General features: G+C 45.1%; 1 protein-coding gene across 1 annotated transcript in view; it reads left to right on the forward strand.

Annotated features, from left to right (window-relative positions):
• GTF2F2 (general transcription factor IIF subunit 2) overlaps positions 1-21,211 on the forward strand; it is a 233,466-nt gene that overhangs the window by 53,831 nt on the left and 158,424 nt on the right. The window contains exon 5 of the mRNA XM_040425433.1: positions 4,136-4,171. Within this exon, the coding sequence (XP_040281367.1) occupies positions 4,136-4,171 (36 nt within the window). The remainder of the gene's footprint in view (positions 1-4,135; positions 4,172-21,211) is intronic.

Genomic DNA, 21,211 nt, shown 5'->3' on the forward strand with positions numbered 1-21,211 from the left:
GTGCCGGTGCATTGCGGACCGCAATTTGCGGTCCACAGCACGGGCAAGGGCTTCACGCGTTCGTGTGAACAAGCCTTTTGGAAGCATTCACATGACTGGATTTTCGGCCCATGTCTGATACAAATTTCTTGCGGATCGTACGCTTTCCCATTTATTTAGGCAAGACAGCACAGAGGTGTCATCCATGCTGTGCCGCACGAGATCTAACATCGTATTTCTATCTATTTTGTGGACAAGAGTAGACCTGTTTTCAGTGGGTGGAGGCACACAGACCACATCTGTATTTTGTCGATCCGATATTTGCAGACCGCAGAATGTATACAGTCGTGTGAGTGTTCCTTTTAGTGCAAGATCTGGTTTATCAGATTGTAGAAGCAATGTCTGCGCGTTCAGTGTATCAAAAGTTACTAAAGCCTCTAAATGGCAATGCCTCTCCTGCAGTGAACCATTTGGAGTTACCTGAATTTCTGCATTGATTACTAACAAAATGTGCTCTGATCGTTCTCTGAAGGTGGCCATACACATTCATTAGCTGTTGGGCCAACAGCTGTCTCTCACAACTCTCTCACAACTCCCCCATACACATATTGGGCTACTTTCACACTAGCGTTTTTCCTGGATCCGGCAGGGTTCAGCAAAAACGCTTCTGTTACTGATAATACAACCGTCTGCATTCGTTATGAACGGATTCAGTTGTATTATCTATTACATACCCAAGACGGATCAGTCATGAACTCCATTGAAATTCAATAGGGGACGGATCCATTTTCTTTTGTGTCAGATAGTGTCAAAGTTAAACTAATCTGTCCCCAATAACTTGCATAGTGGGTCGGTTTTGCTCTGCATCCCATGACTGAAAGAAAACCGGTTTGCTTTCTAGTATGGGAACTCAACCAAACCGAACGCGATGCTTTTTTGAGCATTCCGTTCTGCTCGGTTCTGTTTTGTCCCCATTGACAGCGGAAGTGTTTTTCTCCGGTATCGAGACCCTATGACGGATCTCAATACCAAAAAATAGAAACGCTAGTGTGAAAGTGGCCTTAGTTTGGCTCCGCTGAAAGTATATGTGTATTTAATGGGGAAAGGGGAGAAAGCTGCTGCAAGACACTTCTGGGGGAAGCTGATCTCTCAACCAAAAAAAAAGAGAACCTTTAACATTTTCTTGTCAGTGGAAAGTCAGGGTCTCTACTTACACAATAAACTGTTGGCTGAACCTACCATTCTCTGTGGGTTTGGACAAGAATACACTAATGTGTAAGAGGGTGTTAAGTTACAGCTAGGATGCATTCACATGACCATATCTGTTTTGCCGTCCACAAATCGCAGATCGACAAAATATGCATGCGATCCATGTGCAACCCACACTTTTTGCAGGTCCCATTGAAAAAATGCTATAGTTGTCCGCAAAACAGACAATTATTTATCATTTATAATTTGCAGCTTGGCCACATAGATGACATCAGTGTGCTGTCCACGTTTTTTTTGCAGCCACATAGAAATTAATGGGTCCATGTCTGATCTGCAAAAATTGTGGATCAGGTACAGAGCAAAAATATGGTTGTTTGTTTGATATATACATTTACACATATATTTCTCACTAGGAATGCATAAATTCCTAAAACATAATGAGAAGAATGTTAAGCATAGACTTTGTTAATCAGTCTCCGTTTGGGGAAGGCTGTGTTATTGTTATACTAACAATCAATCACCCTTTGAAGTGACAGAGGAGACACACACCTTTGTGACAGTACAAGGTCTATTATATTCTTATCGGTACCATAAATCTGATAGTTTGGGAGATGTCTAAACTGGTACCCTAATGTCTATGCTTTAATTGGTATATGTGTCAAAGTTAATCCCTTTAGCTCTGATTTAGGATTCCATATGTTGTGTATGGAATGTAAGATGAAGTCAGACTTGGTCATTTAACCCTTACTAATAATGATGCTAGTAGATTATGCGATAGTGCCATCTAGGGATGAGTAAGTAACCTTACACCAACAGCCGAAATGCATTCTGGGTGATACAGTGACATCACAGTCATTATCATATGTACACGCCTAATCGACAATGATTGGAAAACTCCAATTTGGGAAGGTGTGTCTAACTGATAAGTTTTTGGATAATAAACCACACACAAGAGGAAAGGAAGAGAGGAGGGACACCCCAGGAGAAAAATCCCAATATCAGAACAGACTTTAGAGCTGACTTCCCATAGACTCTGCATATCATTTGCATTCTCGGGTAACGTATAACTTTATTATGCGTAGTATTGTTTGAATTAATTGGCTTGATATTTAGTAACTCCCCGCTTTAGTGCGGATTTATAATGTTAAATGTGCTACATCAATATTATCACTATTCAGTTAAAATGCATATTACTGAATAAAGGATCTAATATTGATATCGGAGAAACTCTCTGATTGGAATATTCACGTTCCATTGTCAATATCAGGCCTGATAATTTTATAAGTTGTCGCAATACTACCCGATATCAGAGATTGGTTATAGTTTGAGCAGAGCAAGGGTTCGTATCTACCCATATAATTATTGAGTTTACTGTGTATAATCTACTGATAGTATATCTCATAATTGTGGTCGGGATGTTTGTATTACATTTTATGTTTTGAGAGGTAATATGGAACGTTGGTATTCGTGTTGGAGCCATCTAATGGCGAATTTAGGGCACTGCATATCACTGCATGTTATTGCATATTATTGAGTTTTATATTGATTTTTGTTTTGAGTTATTGTATAATAAATAATTTATATTTTTACATAGACGCTTGCACCATGTTTTACTGATTGAACAATATAAATAAATTAATGACTAACTCTTTTTGAGGTGTTTTTATATGTCCTCCTTTTAGGATCAATTCCCCTTAAATTTTTCTTTTGATCCTTTTCTTTTTTATATAAAGCATTTGCTTTATATCTCTGACAGCACGTGCCATCTCTATTCCTGAGTAGGAAGAGAGAAGGGAGAGGGCACATGCAGTCCGTACATGCCGTCTCCTCATGTAGCCAATCGACAGGGGTCCGTCACCCCCACAGATCTGATATTGATGACATATCCTAAGGATAGGTCACCAATAGTAAAAGCCCGAACAACCCTTTTAATAAGAACGACGTTGAGAGAATATTGGACAATTCCTCTCTGTAAATGTGTTTCGGTACATCAATATTTCTGCCTTGCATGCACAGCCTTCTTCAGGTTTTGCCATGGTGTCTTGATGGGAATCTCAGAAGTCTGATCTGGCTATTGCAAAAAAGATCAGAGTAGTTGATTTACTTGTGTGCTTTGTGTCATTGTATTGTTGCATCATCCAACATCTCTTCAGCATTAGGTCATAGACTGCTTCCCTTACTTTTTCCTGTTTTTAAATGTTTTATATGTTCTCTCATTGATCTCAAGGCATCCTGGCTCTGAGGCAACAAAACAGCCCAGCCCCAAACTATGATGCTCCCTCCACCATGTCTCAGTTGGGATGAGGTTTTGGTGTTGGTGTGAGGTGCTCTTTTTTTCCTCCAAGCCTAGTGCTGTGCATTTGTGTGAATACGTTGGCGCTATATAATTTAAAGGGGTTGTCTCACTTCAGCAAGTGTCATTTATCACGTAGAGCAAGTTAATACAAGGCTCTTACTAATGTATTGTAAATATCCATATTGCCTCCTTTGCTGGCTGGATTAATTTTTCCATCTCATTAGCTGATTTCCATGCTTATGACCACCCTGCAATCCAGCAGTTGTGGTCGTGCTTGCACACTGTAGAAAAAAGCGCCGGCCTCTCTGGTACCCAGAACCACGGGAGTGAGCGTAGACCGATGCTTTTTCCTACAGTGTGCAAGCACGACCACCGGTGCTGGATTGCAGGGTGGTCGTAATCATAGAAACTGGCAGTGTATAATCTGATGGAAAAATTAATGAAGCCAGGAAAGGAAGCAAAATAGACCCTAACACTACATTAGAAAGTGTCTTGTAGTAAGTGTCTGTACATAATACATGCCATTTGCTGAAGTGAGACAACCCCTTTAAAGACTATTATTATGGTAATGCCTTTTTTGTCCCCTTTGGATATTTGTGACTGTACCTTTTTTCTGCTCCCCGTGGTTTAATATACTGTGTGTTCCCCTAGGTCTATCTGAAGAAAAGCTGGAGAGCAGGACAACTGGTAAGCATCTTCTTTCTTTATTTGTACTAGCGCTGCATTGATGTTGGCAGCCTGAGATGAGCAGAACATTGCGGCTTAGTTGAAAGATGACTTTATTACATCTTCCTTAAGTAAATTTTTTTTTATTACCATGAAATGGCCTGAAAGACATGATGACCATATCGGATGCATTAATGTCATTTTGTTGGAGTCCTGTGTATGCGTGCAATTTGTAAACCAGCTGCTAGAATATTAATTTGTATAGCGATTTCCTTTTTATAGTTTAGGAACCTATTGTTCAAGTGATTCTTCTGCTCAGCCTTACAGATGAATGAGCTGCAAAATATGATAAAGTTGATGAATTTCATAAACGTCAGTCTCATATCTATGATGACTGTGAAACGTGTCTGCTCGCACATTATTTCCAATCCCATCAGTTCTTGTTGTTCCACACCATGTTAGAGTTGTCTGGTAGCTACCTATTCTAGTTTACCACACCATCGGAAAAAAAGTGTCCAACCCTTATGGGCATGTGTATGGTAGAACCAGCTGGAAATAGATGCCAGCTAAGGAAGAATTGGCCAGAAGGCATCTAAGGCTTTGTTAATGTCTGAGTTGGACGCTCTGCACAGACCAAGGTGTAGCGCCTATTATTAGTCTTAGTGGCCAGTGAGAGAACTGCAGGATTTTATGGCAGTTCTCTTCTGTAAAGTTTATCAGAACTGTCTCTATCTAGCTTTAGTTGCAATCTAGAGGAATGCTGTGGAACGTGGGACTTTCACTTGGCAGCCTTGCACATTTCTGGGCAACATAGTCCGATTATCATGCAGCTGAATAATTACTCCGATAAAATAATATAAGAGCATTGATAGTCAAAGGGGTTGATTGCCCATCCTCAGAATAGGTCATCAATATCAGATTGTTGGTGGTCTGACAGCCAGCACCCCCACCGATCAGCCATCTGAAGAGGCTGCGGTGCTCATGTGAGCACTGGGTCCTCTTCACTCTTTCACTGCACACTGTCTAACTCGGGCATCCTCAAACTACGGCCCTCCAGCTGTTGCAAAACTACAACTCCCAGCATGCCCAAACAGCCTCCAGGCATCAGCCTACAACAGGGCATTGTGGGAGTTGTAGTTTTACAACAGCTGGAGGGCCGTTGATCCTGCTCCTAGAGGCTCCATTCTCCCATCTCTGGCCACGCCCTGCTACACTTGATTGACAGGGCTAGGCAGTGTTGGTATCCTCATGCCGGCCCTGTCTGCTGTGGAAATCTCGTGCCTGCGCCGTCCCGTTTAGTATTCAGTGCAGGCGCAGTGAGTGAAGCCGTCAGCCGGCAAACTTCCTTCTATAATACACTATAGTAAGGGTCCATTCACACGTCCGTGATGTATTGCGGATCCGCAATACACCCGGCCGGCACCCCCCCGTAGAACAGCCTATTCTTGTCTGCAATTGCATAGTGTGCTCTCCGCATCCCGTTCTGCTCCATTGAGAATGAATGGGTCCGCACCCGTTCCCGATATTGCGGAACGGATGCGGACCCATTTGCGGACGTGTGAATGGACCCCATTACAATTACTTGCCATGCCAGCTTGTTTGTGGACCGTGGGAATATAATGTGTGGGCCACAGAAATCCTCCTGAAATGAGGTGTTCAGTGAAGATGGTAACCTGGATGGTATTGAACCTGGGGCTCTTGCATTGGAAGGCATACATGCCAACCTTGTTACCGTGTTGTTTAAAGACATTCTTCTTGGCAATAAGGTGTTTTCTTTTCGAGATGCAATGCAGTGTACTTTGGATTAGGTTTGTATCAATGGTTAGGTTTCCATAGCAACTATTTCTGTATTAACCCTCAAAAAAATGCCAGGCTATATAAATCACATCATGGAAAACCAAATGAACTTGTAAATTTGAAAGCTGATCCTTGAGTACTGACTGTACTCTGCGGTATTAGCTGTAATGATAAAAAGTGGGTGCAGGAGACATGAGGGCATATCTGCGTAGCATATTATGTTACTATGTTGCACGCAACTTTTGAAACATAGTGAGGAAAAGTGGACAGGGCTTAGCAGGAGGAGTGTGTCCTTCCATAGGGCTCATGCACACAAACGTATTTTCTTTCCATGTCTATTCAGGGTTTTTTTGCATTTTTTTTTCAATGGGTCCGCAAAAAAAAAAAAACGGAAGTTACTCCGTGTGCTTTTCCGTGTACATATGTCCATTCTGCAAAAAAAATAGAACATGTCCTATTATTGGATAAGACTGTTCTATTAGGGGCCAGCAGTTCTGTTCCGCAAAATACGGAATGCATACAGACGTCATCTGTGTTTTTTTGTGGATCTCTGTTTTGCGGACCACAAAATACAGATGGTCGTGTGTATGAGGCCTTAGTGTAATTTACACCCAGAACCTGACGTGAATTAGAACTCAAATCTACGCCAGCTCTTAGTCTAGTTTCAGACTAGCGTTGTTCGGCAGACAGCCTGCCGGCGCTCTCTGGATCTGGCATAGCCCAATGTTACCGCATTGCCCATTAGCCTCATTGATCTCGGGATCTGGCTACTACAGAGTCCCTATTGGTGTGTGGTTTTCAGTACCATCTCTATGCTGATGACGCCCAACTATATATTTCTTCCCGTGATATCACCCTGGCTGTACTACCAAACATGAGTGACTTTCTTTCCACTGTCTATAACATCATGTCCTTTCTCTATCTGAAACTGAATCTTTTCAAGAACTGAACTACTGGTGTTTTCTCCATCTACTAACCTACCTAAACCTGGTATCTCCATCTCCCTGTGTGGCACTACCATCACACCTAGGCAGCAGGCCCGTTGTCTCGGCGTTATGTCCGACACTTGGCTTTCCTTTTCCCCCTATATTCAATTGTCCTTATTCAACTCCTCTCTAGAATCTGTCCCTTTCTTACTATGGAAACAGAAACTCTCATTGTTGCCCTGATCCATTCCCGTCTTGACTACTGTAACTATTACCAAATGGCCATCCCCTTACTAGACTCTCCAGTCTATTCTGAATGCAGCAGCCAGGCTCATCTATCAGTCTACCCGCTACTCTGATGCCTCCGCCCTGTGCGAGTCATTGCTCATACAGTACAGGATTCAAGGTCTCGCGCTCACCCACAAAGCACTACACAGTGCTACACCCCCTATATCTCTTCCCTCATTTCTGTCTACCGCCCTACCCGTGCTCTCTGTTCAGCTAATGACTTATGATTGACATTCACCATAATCCGAACCTCTCACTCCCATATCCAAAACTTCTCCTGAGCTGCACTAGTTCTCTGGAATTCTCTGCCCCAAGCAATTAGGTTAATTTATATAACATCTACCGTTTTAGGCGCTCCCTAAAAACACCCTCTGACCTAACTCTCCTCCATTCACCACCCCCTCCATCGTCATTCTTTTGAACCTGATCTGCACTACCGATATCAGCTGGTGACTGGCTCATGCAGCCTTATATCTACTACCTGATTGTGTTAAGAGGGCCGGACCATTGTACAAAACAAGCACTTTTACCTTTTGTCTCACCCCGATCTCCTCATAGATTGTAAGCTCTTGCGAGCAGGGCCCTCATTCCTTTAGTTTTAATTGTTGACCTGTTTGCTGTTATTTATGACTGTTTGTACTTAAACCCCCCCCCCCCTAATTGTAAAGTGCTGCGGAATATGTTGGTGCTACATAAATAAGATGATTATTATTATTATAAATGTGCTGGGGTTTGGCCTGGGAAATAAAACGTTGCGTGCTGCCAAAACAGCCTGCCGGAGAACTCTAACACAACTGTGAAAGAAACCTTAGCTGGCGTAGATTTGATTTTCTGCTGCATAGACTGCTGTCTGATGTGCCAAATTTATTAAGAGTCCCTTGTCTCAATACATTTTGAGCATTTTGCACCAATGGACTTTACACTAAGAATGGTGTATGTAGAGCCAGTTTTCATGCAACCCAAATAGATAACGGTAGCAGCAATTCTGCACGATATGCTGCTGCACATCACGGCATGTAAAGTCTCTTGTATGAATGGGCTGTCCTTTGTGTATGGGGTATTTGGAGACTTTGCCAGCTTGGAGACAAGATTAGCTTAAAGGGGTTGTCTCACTTCAGCAAGTGACATTTATCATGTAGAGAAAGTTAATACAAGGCACTTACTAATGTACTGTGATTGTCCATATTGCCTCAGTCCATACTTGACTTCCCCATGCTCCATGGCTCTCTTCCTTGGTCTTCTGGTCCCTGTCTGTCAACATCCCCATTTATGTGGTCAAATGCACCGCTGTATCCAATGACTGGCCTTAGAGGGTCACATGCTGCTTGGGAACAGGACACCTGTAAGGCAAGTCGATAGCTGCAGGGGTGCACATGATCCTATCCATGCAGAATATGATAGTCTGGGACTGGAAGACCACAAATACAGCTAGCTGGGGTGCAAATAAAAAATAAATAAATTGGACAACCCCGTTAAGATAAAAGTGACACATTGTGATTTAGCCTCTTACAATATTCACGGTTTATTGTAGTGTGTGAGATGTTTTCTGAGGCAACAGGTTGTCTTCCTGCCATTATTCCCCTTTAGTGTCTTGATGACCAAACACTCAAGCAATGCGTAAGTTTCATTTCAATAATGGATTCTTAATAATTTCCCTTTGTAGCTTCATTCTGACTTGGAGTTGGTCCACAGGGAATGATCCATTTACAGAAATAACTTTTTTCACTTGGTGATTTTGCTTTTTGGGCTTAACAGCTCTGATTCAGACGATGATGCATCTGGTATGTAATTTTGACGGCTTCAAAACTGATTGTAGATAAAAAAAAATAAAAAAAGGAAATTTCAAAGAAAAACTGCACTTTAGAACATTTAACACTATCTGAGGAAATTCAGTACCTCGCACATATATTCAGTCCTGCTGCAGGTCAACAGGTTTGTCCTGATTACGAATGATCCTTGAATGTAGAATAATACACCAGTGCAAAACAGTACTTTTTGCCAACTTCTAATTATTTCTCAGATGATTTTGTTTTACATAAAATTATGAGCAGAAAAATGCTGCTTGTGCATCTATTTAACCACGTCAGACTACTACTCGGTAGAACCATCTCTTGCTGCAATAACTGCATTAAAGGGGTATTCTGGTTAGTAGAAGTTATTGCATATTACTGGGGTACTCAAGTACTTTTTGTAAAGGTACACATACCTGGGTCTGCTGTAGGGTGAAGGTCCAAGCCACAAAAAAATTGTAAGGAGGGACAAAACCAGTGACGTGTAGCGCTTCAACATTTTTGTTTTGCAATAATCCACACCTCTAATCCCGCCTAATCCCCTTTCTGCCGACCATGCAATAGTGCCCCCACCCACACAGAGCAAGAATATCCTCTTTGCGCTATCTAACAATAATGATAGTGCCCCTCAGACAGTATTATATCGCTTTAGTGCCCCCACAGAGTATGATGCCCCCTTAGACATTAGGATGTCCTTTTCGGGCCCTCTCACAGCAAGCTGATCCCTTGATGCCCCCACACAGTATGATGCTCTTTTAGCGCCCCTGACAGTGTGATGCCCCTTAGTGGTTCCATTCAATATGATGCCATAAATGCCCCCTCACAGTAGGTCGATGCCTTAAGTTCCCCCACATAGAATGAGCTCCCCTTTAGTTCCCCCAACAAAGTGATGCCCTCTAGGTGCCACCCTAACAGTAAAATGTCTCCTTAAATGCCCTCTCGCAGAGGGATTCCCCCTTAAGTCTCTACCGCACATTATGATGCTCCCTCCACACATACAGTGCTTCCCCCTCAGGTGCCTCCATACAGAGTGATGGCCCTTTTAATTCCCTCCACACTCATAGTGATGGCCCCTCTCATAGTTATACCCTCTTAGATCCCCCCCCATACAGTAATGCCCCTTTAGGTTAACCCCACACACAGTAATGTCGCCCTCATAGTTACAACCTGTTAGTTGGCCCCCACAGACAGTGATGCCCTCCTTTAGTGGTCCCCCTTGGAGTTATGCCTCCCTCACAGAGTCTCCCTAGATGGCCTCCCACACACAGTGATGCCCCATCATAGTTATGCCCCTTCAAGTGGACCCCCTCACAGTTATATCCCCCTTACAGAGTTATGCCCCAAGTTTAATTACTCACCTACCCTGCGCTCCTCCAGCGAAATAGAGTGGCTCTTGGCACAGCATGCACAATGACATCACTACATCGCGCCTTCTTGTGTTCAACTGTGAATAGCAGGGAGCTGACGACATTCGGGCAGCGATTCGCCAGTTGAGTACCCCTGCCCTATACCCATGATAGGGAATAACTATTATATCAGTGAGTGTCAGACCACTGAGACCCCAATCAACCATTAGAATGAGGGCTCTGTACCCTGAAATGAATGAAACTGCTAGTAGAGCAGGCACATTGCCAGCTTTGTTCATTTTCTGTGCCATAGATAGCATAGTACAGCATTAATTTTGGGATACACACAAACACTTTGGCTGAGTGTGTATGTGTTCTCAAAGAAGAAAGGGGAGTAATGGCACATTTAGACGCACTGAGAAATAAGGCAATTATCGGGAAGGAGTTCTTCCTTCCTCACAAATGCCTGCTCATCAGGGCAGGGAAGAGCTGTATTTACATGCAGCGATCACCTCCACTGTATGTGGATGACTGTTCACACAGCAAGGTCTGCTGCCCAGAAACAATGATTTAAAGGGTTTTACGGAAGTATAATATTGATGATAAACTCAGGATAGGCCATAAATATCAGATCGATGGGGGTCCCATTCATTTGAATGAGCCTGAGCTACACATAGGCCATGTGATCAACGGCCTAAGAAGAGGCCGCAGTGCTTACTGGAGTGTCACAGCCTCCTCAAGAAGCTGGCCGTGTTCTGGGAGTCAGACCCCCACTGATCTGACATTGATAACCTATCCTGTGGATAGGTCCCCATTATTCTACTCCTGTAAAACCCATTTAATGGGCTGCATGAAAGATTTTCACCTGATTTTGCTTGTTCATTGGGTGATTGGCAGCGCATTTACACTGGCAGATTATTGGGAACGAGCGTTGGTAGACACATTCATTCCAGACAATCTGCTCGACAATTGTGCAGTGTAAATCCGCCATAAGTCACTGCTAGATGCCTCCAACTGCACTTCTTCTGCCATCAGGAGGCTGACCGACATTATTTCATTTTTACCCATTCTTTATGGCAGATTTTAATCACTTGGGTTGGATGACACTTTTACGGTCTCAACTTTTCCAATAATACCATTTTAACGTAGTGGTAGTTTATTGTGGCAAAATTGGGGTTTTATTTGCCTTCTTTATCTACTGTATGTTGTGATTTTAAAGGGGTTGTCCAGGTTAGAGCTGAACCCGGACATAAGCTTCCCTTCACTCGCCATGTAGGAGACTTGCATCGGAGCAATGCTGCACCTTGCCCTGCACTGCATAGCGCAGGGTAAGGGCTTTTTCTTCACTACTGGTAATGTACTGGGCTTCACATGGGTATGCTAGGCAGAGACTTCAGCCTAGCAGTTAGCCTGGTGACCCCACGGAAGCCTCTGCATAGCATACTGACAAAACGTCAGGGACGTCACCGGCAGTAAACACAGCCTTTTGTCCTGCGCTGTGCAGTGCAGGACAAGGTGCAGCATTGGCGCTAGAAATGCTCCGATGCTGCACTCCTACATGGCGAGTGAAGGGAGCTGAACCCAGACAACCCCTTTAATGGAGTTTTTGTGATTTATTGTGTTAATAAGTTATAGAAAGCTAAAATCCCTAAGGACACTGAATAAAAGGGAATATTAAATATACTGGGGAATTCCTGGGTGGATTTAATCTCTGATGGTAAGCTTTTCATTATGCGCTTAAATCATTCTTAAGTGCAGGGCTCACTTTATTTCCGTATAATTGATAGGAAACATACTTATTAGCGTATCCCAAGTGGATTCTAATTAATGGGTTTTCTGTACTAAAACTAAATAAATTCTTTACTCTTTATCCTGGTTGCCCGAGAGAATGTGCCAAGTTTAGTAGTAGTTTAGCATCAATTCTTATTCTTTCCTTGTGTAATTTAGTAATCCAAATGATAAAGTAGTTCTGCTATAAATTCTTTGAAGTACCAGATTAACCCCTTCAAGCGACAGCCAGTTTGGACAAAATGCCGGAGCCCCACTTTTCAAATCTGACGTGTGTCAGTTTACGTGGTAATAACTTTGGAACGCTTTTACTTATCCAAGCAATTCTGAGATTGTTTTCTAGTGACACATCATACTTCATATTAATGGTGAATTTGAGTTGATACGTTTTTAACTTTATGCATAAAAAAAATAAAAAATTTTGCTGAAAATTTGGAAAAATTCACCATTTTCAAAATTAGAATTTCTCAGCTTTTAAGACGGATAGTGATGCATAAAATAGTTATTACTTTACATTTCCCGAATGTCTACTTTATGTTTGCATCATTTTCAAAATTTTATTTTATTTCTTAGGACATTAGAAGGCTTAGAAGTTAGAAGAAAATGGCCAAAACCCAATTTTTTAAGGCGCAGTTCCGTTATGAAATTACTTTGTCCGGCTTACATAGTAAAAAACACCCATAAGTGACCCCATTTTTGAAAACTACACCCCTTAAGTTATTCAAAACTGATTTTACAAACTTTGTTAAACCTTTAGATATTCCACAAGAATTAAAGGGTTTCTGTCAGCAGGAAAATAACCTGGCTGACATTAGTGATGTACTAATGTCAGCTGAACATAACTACCGTATTTTTCGCTTTATAAGACGCACTTTTTCCCCCCAAAAGTGGGGGGGAAATGGCCGTGCGTCTTATAAAGCGAATACTTCGCTGGCCGCTATGCTGCACAGCGCGGCCAGCGAAGTATCAGTGACAGTGTGGAGGGAGGAGGTGGGGCCCGGGGCAGTGACTCTACTCTAATACACCGGGCCCCGTAACTGTTAAACATTCAATCTGATAGTATATGCTCTGTACGGGCGGCTCTTAGTATAGTACCATAAGTATAGCGCAGACCGGCATCTCCATCGGTCATGCGCCGCTTGCCGCACCTCCTTCCTCATGCGCCGTCTGCTCCAGCTCCCTCTGTCATGCGCCGCCTGCCCCAGCTCCCTCTGTCATGCGCCGCCTGCCTGTTCATTCATAAAGTGAGATAAGCAGGCAGGCGGCGCGTGACAGAGGGAGCTGGGGCAGGCGGCGCGTGACAGAGGGAGCTGGGGCAGGCGGCGCGTGACAGAGGGAGCTGGGGCAGGCGGCGCGTGACAGAGGGAGCTGGGGCAGGCGGCGCGTGACAGAGGGAGCTGGGGCAGGCGGCGCGTGACAGAGGGAGCTGGGGCAGGCGGCGCGTGACAGAGGGAGCTGGGGCAGGCGGCGCGTGACAGAGGGAGCTGGGGCAGGCGGCGCGTGACAGAGGGAGCTGGGGCAGGCGGCGCGTGACAGAGGGAGCTGGGGCAGGCGGCGCCCGTACAGAGCATATACTATCAGATTGAATGTTTAACAGTTGCGGGGCCCGGTGTATTAGAGTAGAGTCACTACACCGGGCCCCGCCTCCACACTGATGCATCTGATGGGGGATCTGTAGATGACACTTATGGGGATCTGTGGATGACATAAGTGTCATGCACAGATCCCCCCCTCAGTGTAATGCACAGATCCCCCCATCAGTGTCATGCACAGATCCCCCTCTGTCATTTACAGATCCCCTCCCCCATCAGTGTCATCCACAGATCCCCCATCAGTGTCATCCACAGATTCCCCCATCAGTGTCATCCACAGATTCCCCCATCAGTGTCATCCACAGATTCCCCCATCAGTGTCATCCACAGATTCCCCCATCAGTGTCATCCACAGATTCCCCCATCAGTGTCATCCACAGATTCCCCCATCAGTGTCATCCACAGATTCCCCCATCAGTGTCATCCACAGATTCCCCCATCAGTGTCATCCACAGATTCCCCCATCAGTGTCATCCACAGATTCCCCCATCAGTGTCATCCACAGATTCCCCCATCAGTGTCATCCACAGATTCCCCCATCAGTGTCATCCACAGATTCCCCCATCAGTGTCATCCACAGATTCCCCCATCAGTGTCATCCACAGATTCCCCCATCAGTGTCATCCACAGATTCCCCCATCAGTGTCATCCACAGATTCCCCCATCAGTGTCATCCACAGATTCCCCCATCAGTGTCATCCACAGATTCCCCCATCAGTGTCATCCACAGATTCCCCCATCAGTGTCATCCACAGATTCCCCCATCAGTGTCATCCACAGATTCCCCCATCAGTGTCATCCACAGATTCCCCCATCAGTGTCATCCACAGATTCCCCCATCAGTGTCATCCACAGATTCCCCCATCAGTGTCATCCACAGATTCCCCCATCAGTGTCATCCACAGATTCCCCCATCAGTGTCATCCACAGATTCCCCCATCAGTGTCATCCACAGATTCCCCCATCAGTGTCATCCACAGATTCCCCCATCAGTGTCATCCACAGATTCCCCCATCAGTGTCATCCACAGATTCCCCCATCAGTGTCATCCACAGATTCCCCCATCAGTGTCATCCACAGATTCCCCCATCAGTGTCATCCACAGATTCCCCCATCAGTGTCATCCACAGATTCCCCCATCAGTGTCATCCACAGATTCCCCCATCAGTGTCATCCACAGATTCCCCCATCAGTGTCATCCACAGATTCCCCCATCAGTGTCATCCACAGATTCCCCCATCAGTGTCATCCACAGATTCCCCCATCAGTGTCATCCACAGATTCCCCCATCAGTGTCATCCACAGATTCCCCCATCAGTGTCATCCACAGATTCCCCCATCAGTGTCATCCACAGATTCCCCCATCAGTGTCATCCACAGATTCCCCCATCAGTGTCATCCACAGATTCCCCCATCAGTGTCATCCACAGATTCCCCCATCAGTGTCATCCACAGATTCCCCCATCAGTGTCATCCACAGATTCCCCCATCAGTGTCATCCACAGATTCCCCATCAGTGTCATCCACAGATTCCCCCATCAGTGTCATCCACAGATTCCCCCATCAGTGTCATCCACAGATTCCCCCATCAGTGTCATCCACAGATTCCCCCATCAGTGTCATCCACAGATTCCCCCATCAGTGCCATCCACAGATTCCCCCATCAGTGCCATCCACAGATTCCCCCATCAGTGCCATCCACAGATTCCCCCATCAGTGCCATCCACAGATTCCCCCATCAGTGCCATCCACAGATTCCCCCATCAGTGCCATCCACAGATTCCCCCATCAGTGCCATCCACAGATTCCCCCCATTACAGTGTGTCATCCACAGATTCCCCCCATTACAGTGTGTCATCCACAGATTCCCCCCATTACAGTGTGTCATCCACAGATTCCCCCCATTACAGTGTGTCATCCACAGATTCCCCCCATTACAGTGTGTCATCCACAGATTCCCCCCATTACAGTGTGTCATCCACAGATTCCCCCCATTACAGTGTGTCATCCACAGATTCCCCCCATTACAGTGCGTCATCCACAGACCACCATTAGTTCAAAAGCTACCAAAAGCACACCTTTTGGTTCAAAATATTTTTTTCTTATTTTCCTCCTCAAAAACCTAGGTGCGTCTTATAAAGCGAAAAATACGGTATATTGTGCCATCTCACTGCGTGACGCCGTTATTGAGAAAAAAGAACTTTTATAATATGGAGCAGTGGGACGTTGCTCTGTTCTCCCACCTCTGGCCACGCCCTGCTACACTTGATTGACAGGGCCAGGCACCGTTGGTCTCCGCTTGCTGGCCCGGTCTCCTGTGGAAATCTCGCGCTTGCGCTGTCCCATTCAGTATTTGGCGCAGTGAGTGAAGCCGGCAGCTGGAGAGCATCCTTCACTCGCTGGCCCCCCGTCCCCTTTAGATTCGAAAACATATGGTCTCAGATTCGCCACTCACGATCAGTTATTTACCCATATTTAAGCATGTCTTTACTTCTCGGCTCATACGTTATGAAGCTTAAGTCGTGCCATATGTTTCTGTCCCCTTGATCTTGGGGATTTTGCAGTAGATATGCAAACGGTCTACTTCTCACTTGTCATATTTTCTCATCTGCACGAGTACACAGCTTTTTGTTATGTAGCTATAGAGACATGGGGAACAGCTGGAGAGCCACAGGTTGCAGTCTTTTCAGAGTCGCTACTAATTTTCTTAAAGGGGTTGTGTTACGAAGCATATTATACATTTTTCAAACCAGCACATGGATCTAAATACTTTTGTAATTGCATGTCATTAAAAATTTTGTTTAGCCAGTGAGCTATTTAATAAAATGTATCTGTATAGCGCCACCTGCTGTTTATTTTCTTTATCTTTTTGACCATCCCACTGAGCTGGTCTAACATGCTCAGTTTAAATCTTCAACGGCCACCAGCCCTATCTTCTGTTAGAAGCTGTGGCAGTTACGGGAAGAGAGGTGCAGCAGAAAGGACATTCCCTCTGAGCTTTCAGCATGAAGAGAATGTAGCAGAGCAATTGGAGCAGTGATTGTGGAGATCTCTGGATCCATGTGAAGTACAGGGCCGGCTCTAGCATTGTTAGAAGGTATTGTCATGTACTGTATGATGTCTGATTTTCATTTTTCTTACATCAATCATGGCATAACCCCAGTTAAAGGGGTTCTGCACTTTCATTTAACTGATGATCTATCCTCTGATTGGCGGGACCCCCTACACCCGGGACCCCCTACACCCGGGAGTCCTACACTCGGGATCAGCTGTTTGAGAAGGCAGTGGCGCTCCAGCAGCGCTGCAGCCTCCTCACTGTTTACCACCGGCCCAGTGACGTCACGTCTAGTATAAACTAGCGTGGGCGGGGTTAAGCTCTGTTCACTTGAATGGAGCTTAGCCGCGCCCACGCTAGTTGATACTAGTCGTGACGTCAGTGGGCCGGCGGTAAACAGTGAGAAGGCCGCGCCGCTGCTGGAGCGCCGCTGCCTTTTCAAACAGCTGATCGGCGGGGGTCCTGGGTGTCGGACCCCCGCCAATCAGAAGCTGATGATCTATCCAGAGGATAGATCATCAGTTAAATTAAAGTGCAGAACCCCTTTAAAGGAGAAGTGCTTCCATCGTACTGAGTGTATTGGGAAAAGAGGACATCTCTTGTCATGTGAAGAGATGTTTGATCTTCTCGCTTTTTGTTTTGCTATGGAAGTATTTAATAAGAATCTCTTTGCTTGAGGGGTTTGCTGTTCCACTCTGCAGTAGATGTCTTCTTGCAGAGATAGAGGTGTAATGATTTTTTTTTTCTTTTTCAGTGCCTGAATGCTGCAGATTAATTCACACATGAAGTTTGGCTTTTATTTTCACAGAACCTTGGTTAGGCTCCTGTTGTGTGAGGGTATCTGTATCGGTCTAGACGTCTTTAAAAGCTGCCCTTCAGGAAGACTTAAGACCTGCAGGCATGCCTGAAAAGCATTAGTGTCCTGGACATGAAATGCTTTTTTTTATTTATTTTTTTAAGTCTTTTAATTGTCTGTGTTTATCGGTGGAGAATTTTTTGTTTAGTTTGATGCGCTTTAATGAAAGTTTCTCAGCCTGTCTCTTCAGACAAATCTCTGAGACAGACATGGTTGGTGGTCTGTAAGCTGGGATCACCTCTGATGGCTAAAAGAGCCGCAGCGCTTTACTGATTCATGTGCTCTTGTTAGATTGTGCGCACTCACAATAATGTTCCATTTAATGAGGACCTTTCATGGGATTTTTTTTTTTTAAACTAATACTTTATTATATTGTCCGGCTCCAAAAGATGCATTTTTTTTTTTTCACATTGTCCCCTCCTCTGTGCCCCCCGTTTTGTTCTGCGCCAAATATGGTAATTAGTAGCATCGGTACAGGGAGGAGACCTCATCTCTCCTCAAGGGGCGTCTCCTTCTCCCTGGCTGTGACTCTATCCAGTCACAGCGGACCGCCCCACAGCCAAAGAGAAGATGAGCTGTTCTATATATAAAATGGTTTACAAAGCAATCAAAAAGCCGTGTGTACCCCAAAATGAGACCAATAAAATACGCCCCACACTCAGTGGCTTTGCTAGGGCTGGTGTCACCCGGTGCGGTGCGGTAGAAAATTGTGTCACAAAGATTTCATAATAAGGATTTGGAGAAGGGGCAGTGGGATATCAGAGCAGGGAGAGGCTGGTGCTGCTACTAGGGGGTCATACCATAGGGGAGTAATAAAGCCCACCATAATGCCCCCCCCAGTAGAAATAATTCTCCTTTTAATGTGACAGTGCAAAAAATACCCCCTTGTAATGCCCCCAGTTGAACTAATGTCCCCATAGTGCCCCCATAATGTCCCAGTATAAAATACCCCTATATAGTGCCCCCAGTAAATTCCCCCATAGTGCTCCTCTCCCCCCTTCCTGCTAGTGCCCCCCATAATGTACCAGTATAAAATGCCCCATATATAGTGCCCCAGTAGATGCCCTCAGTGTCCGGCCTCTGATAGGCTGCCGGCCTAGTGTCCCCCATAATGCTCCCCAATGTGCCAGTAAGTGTCCCCATAGATGCCCCCCCATCATGTGCCAGTATCAAGTGCCTCTCTCCTCCCCCCATGTCCCAGTATCATAGTGCCATCTCCCCTCCCCCCAAAAAAAAGTGCCAGTATAAAGTGCCTCCCCCCCCCCCATGTCCCAGTATCATAGTGCCATCTCCCCCCCAAAAAAGTGCCAGTATCAAGTGCCTCTCTTCCCCCCCATGTCCCAGTATCATAGTGCCATCTCCCCCCCCCCCCCAAAAGTGCCAGTATCAAGTGCCTCTCTTCCCCCCCATGTCCCAGTATCATAGTGCCATCCCCCCCCCCCCCCAAAAGTGCCAGTATCAAGTGCCTCTCTCCTTCCCCCCCATGTGCCAGTATCAGGTGCCAACCCCCCTCCCCCCCCATGTGCCAGTATCAGGTGCCTCTCTCCTTCCCCCCCCCCCATGTGCCAGTATCATAGTGCCAACCGCCCCTATGTGCCAGTATCAGGTGCCAACCCCCCTCCCCCCATGTGCCAGTATCAAGTGCCTCCCGCTCCCCCCATGGCAGTAACAGTCTGGTATTAAAAAAAAACAAAAAAAAAACGCTTCTACTTACCTCCATGTCAGCGATGCGATGCAGCCTCTTCCTGTGTCCCGCCCTGTATGTCCATATATGGAGTCAGTGCTTGTGTATTCTAATTTACCCTGTATTTCAGAAAAGTCTCTGCTGGGATTCGAACCCACGACCTTCTGTATCGGAGGCAAAGCACTTAACCACACAGCCATAAGAGCTGCATTGCCACTGACTGAAAAAATATGAGACCTCTACTGTTATAGCGGGCTAAGTGTACATCTATACACATGACAGCTGCCCCAACACACCCAGCACTGCTATATCTCTATATGACAGCTGTCCCAGCACACTCAGCTCTGCTATATCTCTATATATGATAGTTGCCCCAGCACACCGAGCTCTGCTACATCTAATACACATGACAGCTGCACCAGCACACTCAGCTCTACTATATCTCTATATATGACAGCTGCCCCAGCACACCCAGCTCTGCTACATCTATATATCTCTAAGTATTGCTATACAGTAGATAGATATATAGAGATATAGCATAGCTGAGTGTGCTGGGGCAGCTGTCATATATAGAGATATAGTAGAGCTGAGTGTGCTGGTGCAGCTGTCATGTGTATTAGATGTAGCAGAGCTGGGTTTGCTGGAGCAGCTGTCAGATATAGAGATATAGTAGAGCTGAGTGTGCTGGTGCAGCTGTCATGTGTATTAGATGTAGCAGAGCTGAGTGTGCTGGGACAGCTGTCATATAGAGATATAGCAGTGCTGGGTGTGTTGGGGCAGCTGTCATGTGTATAGATGTACACTTAGCCAGCTATAACAGTAGAAGTCTCATATTTTTTTCAGTCAGTGTCAATGCAGCTCTTATGGCTGTGTGGGTAAGTGCTTTGCCTCTGATACAGAAGGTTGTGGGTTCGAATCCCAGACACATCTCTCCCTCTCCTGAGGACGGCAATACAAATGACTATGCCTGGGATTCGTAAATGCCAGCCCTGCTGGTGTCACCCGGTGCGGCCCGCACCCCCCCTGCAACGCCACTGCTCCGTGGATAGAAAAAGTATGGCTGTCAAAATATGGCATCGCTTTTTATTTTTTTAAATGTATTTTTATTGTACAAAAGTCTTAATAAGGGCTCATGCACACGACCGTTGTTGTTTTGTGGTCCGTTTTTAACGGATCTGTTCCGTATCTGAGTTTTTTTTCCCTCTGATTTAAGTCCTCTTCCATTCTGTTATTGCACAAAACATATCCGTATGGTTTCCGTATTTGATCAGTTTTTTGCGGATCGGAAGCGGAAACAGTAACTTATTAATCACCAAACACATGAGCAATATGGGCTGGGCATAGCATTTCTACAGTATGGATCCGCGAAATACGGATGTGTTCCGTATTTTTTGCAGACCCATTGACTTGAATAGGGCCTCAGACCGTGATTTGCGGACAATAATAGGACATGCACTACTTTTTTGCGGAACAACCAAGCGGCAAACGGAAACGGAATGCACACGGAGTAACTTACGTATTTTCTACAGCCCCATTGAAGTGAATGTGCGGCCCGTATGTGGAACTAAAGAACGGAACGGAAGTGGAAAGAAAATACATTCGTGTGCATGAGCCCTAAAACCTAGATTTGTCCTCTACGTAACTTCGGCGGTTCCACTGCCACTTCTAAATGTAAGCCAGTTTCCTAGTGGACAGATGCAATATGGATCTCACACAGATGTCATGCATATTTTTTGCAGATCAGTGTTTTGTGGACCGCAAAGTACATAAGTTCATGTGCATGAGCCCTTAGGTAAAGATCCTGTTTCTTATTCTGTTGGGATCTCCATAAACTAAGTGGCGCATATTACCCTTGGTTTCAATTCTTTATTTCTAGAACACTGAAAATGTAATAGTGCATCGAAAGTGCAACAGTCTGCTGAAGGCATCAACAATCAGT

Source organism: Bufo bufo, chromosome 3, assembly GCF_905171765.1.
Source record: "Bufo bufo chromosome 3, aBufBuf1.1, whole genome shotgun sequence".
In the NCBI taxonomy this organism is placed as follows: domain Eukaryota; kingdom Metazoa; phylum Chordata; class Amphibia; order Anura; family Bufonidae; genus Bufo; species Bufo bufo.